At 43.9% G+C, this 10,358-nt stretch overlaps 1 protein-coding gene across 1 annotated transcript; it reads left to right on the forward strand.

Moving 5' to 3' along the window:
• Window positions 1-499: 499 nt before the first annotated feature.
• Window positions 500-2,821, forward strand: MAGEE2 (MAGE family member E2). The gene has a single exon (XM_047765080.1). The coding sequence runs from the start codon at window positions 719-721 to the stop codon at window positions 2,288-2,290; it is 1,572 nt and encodes a 523-aa protein (XP_047621036.1). The 5' UTR covers window positions 500-718; the 3' UTR covers window positions 2,291-2,821.
• The last annotated feature ends 7,537 nt before the right edge of the window (window positions 2,822-10,358 follow it).

Here is a 10,358-nt window from a genome sequence, read left to right on the forward strand (position 1 = left end):
AATACCAGAAATAGTGCCTAGTACATATTAAGTCCTCCATAAAAGTTAGCTCTCATTACAATTACTATTGTTTGAACCTACTCCAGTATGTAAGCTGTCCACAGAACAGGATAATCATTTATGTCTGTCCTTTGTTGTATCCCTAGCAACTTGCCTGGCATGTGACACATACTCAAGAAATATATGTTCAGCGGATGGATGAATTAATGAATCCATGAAATAATTCTCATCGTTAGCATTCTCCTCCTCTCCAAATCCTCTACTGCTTTTTAGTTTTATACCTCACAGAAAAACTTCAAGTGGAGCGTAATCAAACATTCCCATCCCTCATCCTCTTTGCTTTACCTCTGTCACCTCTTTTCTTGAATTTTCTTTCTTCTCTATCAAGTTTGACTCCAGCAGCATCCACTTCAACCACCTTCCAGCGCGGGTCAGAGGTGGGAGGCAGGAGTAGGCGACTGGGAGTTGGGCGTGGCCACCACGTCGCAGAACCCGACTGCGCCTGCGTAGGTTGCGGCAAAGCCTAGCGCTCTGAGATTTGCCGTCATTGCTGGCTGGTGTTTGTGTAGAAAAATCGCTCTTCTCACCAGCTTGCATATCTGAACCGCCCAGCAATCTGGTCTCTGGCTTCGACTTTGTGCTGAGGCGCCGACACACCTACCATCCTCTCTCCGAGGGATCGCTGACTTCCCTGTTCCTGCTCCTGTCTCCTGGAATCATGTCTCTGGTAAGCCAGAATGCGTGCCACCGCAGTTTAGAGACCACTGCAGATTACAGCGACTTCCAGGTTGATATGCAGTCTACTAATGCCTCCGGGCCCCCCACTTCCATGCTAGTTCCTAATGCCCCTCAGGGCCCTCAGGGGCCTATCGGCCCTCAGGACGCCAGCACTTCCCAGGCTGCGCAGGACCCTAACGACCTCGAGGTGCTAATCGACGAGCAGTCCCGACGTTTGGGGGCGCTCAGGGTCCATGACCCTCTAGAAGACAGATCGATTGCTTTGGTAAATTTCATGCGAATGAAAAGCCAAATTGAGGGGTCTATTCAGCAGACAGAGATGCTGGAGTTCCTCAGAGAATACTCAGATCAGTTCCCTGAGATCCTCAGACGAGCCTCAGCCCATCTGGATGAGGTTTTTGGGTTGAACCTGAGGGTTCTTGATCCCCAGGCTGACACCTACAATCTAATCAGCAAACGAGGTCTCCAGACCACTGATCGGATAGCAGAATCCCTGGACATGCCAAAGGCAAGTCTCCTGGCCTTAGTCCTAGGCCACATTCTCCTGAATGGTAACCGGTCGAGAGAAGCCTCCATTTGGGACCTGCTGCTAAAGGTTGATGTATTAGATGAGCCCCAGAGGATCAACATCCCCTTTGGGAACACAAGGAACCTCCTAACTACTGACTTTGTACGTATGGGGTTCTTGGAGTACTGGCCAGTGTATGGCACTAATCCCCTCGAATTTGAGTTCTTGTGGGGCTCTAGAGCCCACAGGGAAATCACAAAGATGGAAGCCCTGAAGTTTGTGGCAGAGGCCCATGATGAAGAACCGTGGAGCTGGCCAGAAGAATACAATAAGGCTTTGGAAGCTGACAAGGCCAAAGAAAGAAGAGAGGCTGCTGGCTTGGAGTTCTGGTCAGAAGACACTATGAATGATAAGGCAAATGATTTGGTTCAACTGGCCATTAATGTCACTGAGGAGCTGTTGCCTATACATCAGGATGAGCTATTGGCTCACACTGGCAAAGAATTTGAGGATGTGTTCCCAAACATTCTCAGTAGAGCTACTCTAATCCTTGATCTGTTCTATGGGTTTTCTCTGATTGAAGTTGATACCAGTGAGCACATCTATCTCCTCGTCCAGCAACCAGAGTCAGAAGAAGAGCAAATGATGCTAGAGAGCCTGGGGAGACCTACTCAAGAATATGTGATGCCAATCCTGGGTTTGATTTTCCTGATGGGCAATCGTGTCAAAGAGGCCAATGTCTGGAATTTGCTTCGGAGATTTGGTGTGGATGTAGGAAGAAAGCATGCCATCACCTGCAAGCTTATGAGACAGCGCTACTTGGAATGCAGGCCACTGTCCTACTCTAATCCAGTTGAATATGAGCTTCTGTGGGGTCCTCGAGCTCACCTTGAAACCACCAAAATGAAAGCCTTGGAGTACATGGCCAGGCTGTATAAAAAGCGACCACAGGACTGGCCAGAGCAATATAGGGAAGCTGTTGAAGATGAGGAGGCCGGAGCCAGATCTGAGGCAACTGCCATGTTCTTCTTCAGCCCCATGTGAAGTCTGGGAAAAACATGTCACCTAATTTGGGTGGCATTAATTAAAGAGGCCCTGGGGAAATGGGCAATGAGGTCCTAAATCAGCAGTTGGGCAGAGTTAGTGTGGAAAGTACACATTGTGCTTACTACTTGTGTTCCATTTCTAATAGTATTTCCTTCCTTTTAATATACCCTTGAATTAGATTCATGATTAGTGTTTATAAGTAAAATTGCTCATTTGCCATTCCTGTCTTGTTTCAATATAAAAGTTCAAATAGCTGCATAAAATGTATTGGTAATATTTACATCTTTGATGTGAAAAAGAATATACAGTTGTTTCTTTAATCATTTGAAATAATCAGTAAAATGGTCTGGTATAGGAGTTAAGTAACAACAGTAACAACATACATACAACAAGAACAAACACAAAATCAGTGATTTGTGGATGCTTTCTCATCGGACCTACTGTTTTATTAAAATAAAATACTGGCATTTATCTGTATTTGCTTTGTGGTTCCATAGTGTAGTGAAAAATAAAAGCATGATGAATTAGGCTCCATGCTTAAGCACTCCTTTATTCAACAAGCATTTATTAAGTACTGCTCTGCCATGTTCTAAGCACAGTGCTTTTTGCTGGGAATGTAAGGGTGAAGAAGACCCAGCTGAGCCCCAGGGCTTAGGTGGGGAGAAGCTATGGAAGTAAACCAACAATTATATTATTGTTGAGGCAAGTGGTATAATGTGGTAAGATCAGAGAGCTATGATAATTTACAGGAGTAACTCCCAAATAAATTTAGGTTCTGGGAGGGGATGGTGGAGGGGCAGAGGTGTCAAGCAAAGGATGAGTAGGGGAGTCAGGGTGATGGCAGGAGAAGAAGAGGTGGTATGGGGAGCTGGGGACAAGTTAATCTTTAGTAACTTCTGTTGTGAGACCTGAGGTTGGGGAGAGGAAGGGAGAGGTATTTCATGAAGTCAGAGACAGTATGTAAAACAGCTTTGCAGGATTTAAATGTAGCTCAGAAAGACAGTGTTGGCGTTCAAGAGGGGAGTGGTAGAGATAAGCCTGTGGCAGAGATAACAAAGGTTCATATCCTCAGAGAGTGGGTATTTGGGAATCAATAATGAATGGTTCTCCTGAAGGCAGCTGGTCTTGGATTTGGGGTTAGACCGAACAATCCACCTGGGAGAATTCTGACCGGCAACCTCTGTCTGCGCTGTTTATTTCTGCACCCAAGCTGTTAAGGTCTTAGTATTTTGTTTCTTCATCCAGATCCTGGATCTCGCAGCTTCTTACCCTGCTCGAGGCTCTCCCCAAGTCTTTCCTAGAGAACCGGTAGGTAACAATTCCCCTGAGCGAGTGCTGGCTCAGTAGTGGATGTTTTAGGGTAAGTCACCTACAAGGCGATGTGGCCGGCTAAGAAGGGGACTGCCCATCAGTGGTGTAGTTTTCATGCTCCCTCACCTCATGGCACCCCTAAGCTGTCTGCCCTTTCATCCATTTAATCACTAGAGGCTACCCCCAGCTGCCACCTATTATCAGATGGGAGAGAGAAGACTTTCTTTACATTTTCTTCAGCCTCAGGAAAAGAATGACACAATCGTCTGGCTGGGGAAGGGGACGGGAAGAGGGAAGATAACACCCTTTCAACCCCCAAGTGCCTCTGCCTTGCAGAAGCCAAATTAGAGCTGCCTGCTTGGGAAGCCACTGAGCAGGCGCACTCTGCGGTTGCCTGCAACTAAGCCTCAGAGGTCTCCCCAATCCTAGCATTCCCAGGAAAACTGAAGGCTAAGGGCTGGATTTCCGGTGAGGAGAAAATGAGTAACTGGAGATCCTGAGCTAAAGGGGAAAACAGGATGAAGGTGGAGCTGTGAGGCAGGAGAGTATCCATTGCAAAATCTGAACCTTAAAATCGGGTACTGCCTACATGCTAAACTGAGAGCCTCTAATTCTTCAGCATTCTTGGACCCTTAATCTGTACATACTCTTTGGGTGGGGAGAAAGGGACAAGTTGATTAAGTTGTTAAGTTTTTCTTGCTTTGATTTTTTTTGGTGGGGGAATTCGTGCAACTCCTGGATCCTCAAGCACATCAGCTCTTATAGGGACACCAGAAGAGAGAAATCTGATAAGGAGAAGGTGTAGCACCTGAGTCAACAATAATGTAAAGCTGCTGACTTTTTTAGTACTAAATTTGTGCCAGACACTGTGCTGGGTTCTTCACCTTCTTTAGCTCCAATCTTTCAACCAGTTCTCTAAGAAGCATTTTTTTTTTTAAATAGTCCCATTTGGCCCTACAGGAAACTGTGTCCTGAGTAATATGCCCAGGGTCACACAGCCAGTCAAAAAGAGCTGGTATTAGGTCTAAATCTGCTTTTGGCTATAGTTCACACTGTTGACAGTGCACAGCATCACAGACCCCCTCGATCCTGTGCTATGTCGTCACTTGAATTTTTGACTCTCGGAAAATACAGAAAGGGCTGTATGCCGGGCTGGGAAGGGCAAGATGACAGCCCTCCAAAGGAGGATGAAAGTGAGGCTGAAATTTCTCCAGACTCTTTCTTGTTCCATCACTTGGCCTCCATAAGAGCTGTGCAGGTAGAGAATGTGCATCTCTCTCTCTTTCTCTCTCTCTCTCTCTCTCTCTTTTTTTTTTTTTTTTTTGTTCTTTTTAGGGCCACACCAGCAGCACATGGAGGTTCCCAGGCTAAGGGTCAAATCGGAGTTGTAGCTGCTGGCCTACACCACAGCCACAGCAATGCAGGATCCGAGCTGCATCTGTGACCTACACCACAGCTCGCAGCAACACCGGATCCTTAACCCCCTGAGCGAGGCCAGGGATTGAACATGCCTCCTCATGGATACTAATCAGATTCATTTCTGCTGAGCCACAATGGAAACTCCCAGAATGTGCATTTCTGTCCAATCTCTCTACTCTGTTCTCTAAGTCTTACCCACTTTGCTCTCTTCTGCAAGCTTCCAGCCCTATCTGCTGGCTTTCACCCAGGGAGAGTCAAACATCACCATTTCTGAGCCTCCAGGAGTGTTTGCTTTTTTTTTTTTTTTTGTAATCCTGAAAGAACAATGACCTGACAGAGCTCCTGCCTTGCGCAGGGTTGTTTGGGATGCGAAGACTAGTGGGAAGTAGCCTCTATGTCACAGATGCCACATGTAGTTTCCCAAAAGTAACAAAGATGAGGCTTGCACAGAGCACATGCTTATGGTAAAGGAAAGGGTATAGTATCTCTGTGGCTACAACCATTCCTTTGCAGGTCATGAGAGGCCTGAATACCTCCTTTATTCACATACAAAATTAGAATTAGCATCCCTTAGGAGAAACACTTAGGGGTGGAAATGACTGTCTACCAAACAAGACTTACAAAGGATGCTGTATGAATTACTCTGAAATACAATTGATGTTAACCAGACCAAATACCCTTCTTATCTGTGTGAATTAATTTGGAAAATGGTACAGTCTGAGTTCATTTGCAGACTCTTTGGGCCATTGATACCCACCAAATATTGACGTTTTGGCCAAGGTGGGGCTTGCACAGGGTGTTGGTTAAATATGAGTTCATCATCCTGTATATATAATGCTATTCAGAGTCCCCTTTGCTCTATGACTGGGATCCTTGCTGGGAAAAAAACATCATGAACACATTCTTGCTGAGGCCGAGGAGTGCCCTCTTTTGGAGAGAATGGGTGGTTAGGGAGCCTTTTCCTGCCCTCACCTTTTTCCTTCATCAGTTTCTGTACAAGCTATCACAAATTAGCATTATAGTCCAAGAAAAAGCTGAGCTTAACTGGCAAGTGTGTACTTCAAGGCAATTCTCCAAGCCCCAAGATTTCTGCCCCTAAACCCTCTGATACCAACAATCTAGACCAGCCTATAAACACCCTTCAGGTTCAGACAAAGGCCACAATGTCCTCCTCCCTTCCTAGAAGGTATCTCCGTACAGTGACATTTCTCACTGAACAGAGTTTCTTTTCCCATTCCATGAGTACTCAAAAATGTCATAAGGAATTGTCTGTAGGCAGGGTTTGAGGCTAGTTGCAAAGAAAGTTTGAAAGGAATTATCAGAGTAGGCACTGCTCCCTGGGACATTTTTGTTCTAGTCCCCATACAAATGCACTAAGTGTAAAGGGGTCAGTATATCAGAATGGTTATGAACTCTGGGTCTAGGCAACTCTGGCTCTGTCACTTCCCAGCTTGAGAAAGTTACTCAACATCTCTTTCTAGACCACTCAGAGCTCTTTTCAAGAAATCGACAGAAAAGCTCAAGATCATATATTTACTATTTGATGATGTCAGAACTATAACCCAGGCCAGTTGTTTCTTAGTCTAGTGGTATTTCTATCCTACACTACTGTTTTTAAGACAGCTACTTGTCAACACCCTGGTAGCTGAGTTCAAATGAATACTGAGTTCTTAGACTTACTAGTATTTATTTTCTTTAGTAAATACTTAAGGTAAATACTAGCCCCACGTAGGCGTGAATTAGCGAGGTTTAGATGCATTATTCTTTGCAGACACCTATCCGCAAGACACTTTTGTAGGGGCTCATATGTGGTCTCTTTAAGTAGGTTCCAGTGATCTGCAAAGAATCACCTGCTTTATATACCACTCTAGGAGTCCCAAACAGTGAGGATGGCTTCTCTTATAAGGAGGCAGGGTTAGGAAGGGAGTTGGGAGCTGAAGCCGAAGGTCTGAACAGCTTATCTCAAACTGCCTTTCTCCTGAGAGTACTTTGTTTGTCATGGGCTGGCCAGGGTACAGCATCTGTCCTCTGAGTGTCCACTTCCCTCGAAATATAGAAGAGAACAAGGATGTAGAAGGGGAGGACGCAAGAATGGTCATTGCTTATGAAGCCTCAACCTGCTTAGGCTACACCTCAGAGAAGCTTCCCTGCTGGTGAAGGTTGCAGAATACAGGGTGCTCTGGAATGGCCCCAGCCTGGATTGTTCTCCCTCAGCAAGACAAAGAGGACTGCTGTCCTAGAAGAAGATGTTCATTATTCTAGACAGTGAGGGAGATCACCCTGAGATCCAGCTGCAGAGGCCACATGTGAAGAGCTGAGCACAAACAGGACTGCTCTCCTTTCTCTGGATTGGGAGCAGGGTGAGGGAGAGTATAACGTCTAGAAGGGAGGAAACATGGAGAGGGAGCTTTGGCACAACTCTTAACCATTTATATGTCTCCTCACACAAATATGGCCACGGACATCCTCATAATTCCTAACAGGGACATGCTGAGTAAAAAGAAGTTCATCATCAGCTCTGACAGGGAACAGACTGGCCCCTGAAGTCAATGGCAGGACCAAAGCATCTTGTCTAGATAGCTTTCATTGTCAACACTACAAGCAAGGAGTCAGACCCAGCTTAGCCTAATCCTTAGGTCGTTCCACCTAAGACTGTCCTGGCTCCCGAGACTCGTCTACACTGGAGAAGCCCCCAGATGTCAGGCTTGTCCAAAAGTCACCTACCTGGTTCAGTTTAACAAGCAATTGCTGGATACTTGATATATGCTGGCCTTTTTTATATTAGATACCGAGACACAGGGACAAATCAGATGTGGTCCCTACTTTATCTGTGTTCCAATTCTCTGTTCACCTTTGAGCCTGGTCAACTATATGACCAATCTATAAAGATTTTTATTTCAATGTGTACCTTTTTCATTTCTAGAATATCTAAGTTGTTTCTTTTTCAAATATACCTTATTTTCAAAAATAAGGACCCTGTTCATTTTTTATGGATTCCAATCCCCTTGTCATCTTTTTAAACATTTTAAGCAGTCATGTTTTTTTAGTTCTTTTCGTATTTATTATTTGTTTCTTTAGTTGTAAATTCTGCCTTTTGTTGGGTCTGCTCAGTATCTAATGGTGGTGTTTTTGTATGTGCATTATAACTTGTATCTGTGTGCTAATCTTTTTTTTTTTTGTCTTTTTGTCTTTTTGTCTCTTTTTTGTTGTTGTTGTTGCTATTTCTTGGGCCGCTCCCGCGGCATATGGAGGTTCCCAGGCTAGGGGTTGAATCAGAGCTGTAGCCACCGGCCTACGCCAGAGCCACAGCAACGCGGGATCTGAGCCGCGTCTGCAACCTACACCACAGCTCACGGCAACGCCGGATCATTAACCCACTGAGCAAGGGCAGGGACCGAACCCACAACCTCTTGGTTCCTAGTCGGATTCGTTAACCACTGCGCCACGACGGGAACTCCTGTGTGCTAATCTTTAGCTGGCATTACCTCTTGTGAAACTCTTTCAGGCTGCCTCTGCTGCCAGTCTTTCCCACTTCGGGAAGAAGGATGGAGTTACATGCTGCCTAGTGCAACTGTTCTACTCCAGTCCTTCCAGCACAGACACAATGTCTTTCTGAGCTTGGAGGCTCTCTGGAACTCCCCTGGAGAGAATACCTCCTGCCCCATGGAAGCCTTCTCTTGTACATATGTCTTTGAGATATATATCCAAATCTCTGATGCCTTTTATGACTCAGTTCTCTTATAGTTTATTCCTTTTATAAATCTTTAGTGTCATTTGAATGGGGTTTTGGAAAGAAAAGGAAAAGAGGGATGTAATCTCACATCTTGACCAGACCACAATATTTATTTAAATAGGTAAAAGTTGAAATTGATCTAAATTCTTACAGCAAATATTTTGGTTTTAATATAATTAGGGTCCTTCCTTTCAATGGAACAGTATAAAATATTTTGGAATGATGGAGTAGAAACTATTAAAAAGTAACAAATTATGTTCAATACGTATTATTAAATACAAACTGCAATCTATGAAACAATAGAGTCAATATCTTGTAAAAATGTGTATGTAAATAATGGAAACATACCTCTTTTTCAAACTGATGAATAGTGGTGTGGTAGACGAAATAATAGTCCCTCAGAGATGTCCACGTCATGATCCTTGAAGCCTATGAATATGTTACTTTACATGGCAAAAGGGACTTCAGATTGATTGAATTAAAGATATTGCTATGGGGAGATTATCCTGGATTATCCAGATGGACCTAATGTTATCTGAAGAGTCTTTATAAAGGATGGCAGGAGGATCAATGGATGTGACACATGAAGCAAGAGGCTGAAGAGATTTAAGGAAGGGATCATGAACCAAGAAATACACACAGCCCGTGGAAGCTGAAAAGGCAAGGAAATAGATTCTTCCTTCAAAACTTCAAAAAGAAGTAGCCCTAGGAGTTCCCATCATGGCTCAGTGGTTAACGAATCCGACTAGGAACCATGAGGTTGCAGTTCAATCCCTGGCCTTGCTCAGTGGGTTAAGGATCCAGCGCTGCCGTGAGCTGTGGTGTAGGTCTGCAGACACGCGGCTTGGATCCTGCATTGCTGTGGTTGTGGCTGTGGCTCTGGCATAGGCTGGCAGCTACAGCTCTGATTAGACCCCAGCCTGGGAACCTCCATATGCCACGGGTGCTGCCCTAGAAAAGACAAAAAAAAAAAAAAAGTAGTAGCCTATTGACTTTAGTCCAATGAGGCTGATTTTTGACTTATGACCTCCAAAGCTGTAAAATCATATATTTTTGTTGTTTTAAGCCACTAATTTTGTCGTAATTTGTTACAGCAGCAATGGGAAGCTAATATAAATGCTTACCACAGGGTAGAGAAATATAGATTTAAGTGTCTACTTTTGCTTGAAAATAAATTAACATCCAGATAAATAAGATAAATAATATGTGTTTAAAGCAGCTAAATCTGTCCATAATAATGAGGCTTTGTTGTCAGCTTATGACTACAAAAAAATTAAAGTTTGCAATACCTGTGTAGGAAAATGCAGAAGGGAAAAAATGCAAGTACTTACATGTCTCACAGAAGTATAAAGCGATAGTGGGTTACATAGGGCTACATTAAATACTATATAAAAATTTTAAGGAAATGCTTGTGTCCTGTACACTGCAGTTTCATTTCTAAGAATGGATTTTGAGAAAACATTCTTGGATGTGAACTTACATTTGGTTTAAGATATCATCCCAGGTTTAATTTAAAAATTAGGAAAACAGCTAAAACCACCAAATAAACCTTCAATGATATTTGATTGGTAAGGAAAATAAAGGTCTGTCTATGTAATGGAA

Source organism: Phacochoerus africanus, chromosome X (genome assembly GCF_016906955.1).
Source record: "Phacochoerus africanus isolate WHEZ1 chromosome X, ROS_Pafr_v1, whole genome shotgun sequence".
Taxonomy (NCBI): Eukaryota; Metazoa; Chordata; class Mammalia; order Artiodactyla; family Suidae; genus Phacochoerus; species Phacochoerus africanus.

Bases quoted from the DNA above. Each gene is read 5' to 3' on its own strand.
- MAGEE2 (XM_047765080.1), top strand. From the start codon at position 719: ATGTCTCTGGTAAGCCAGAATGCGTGCCACCGCAGTTTAGAGACCACT.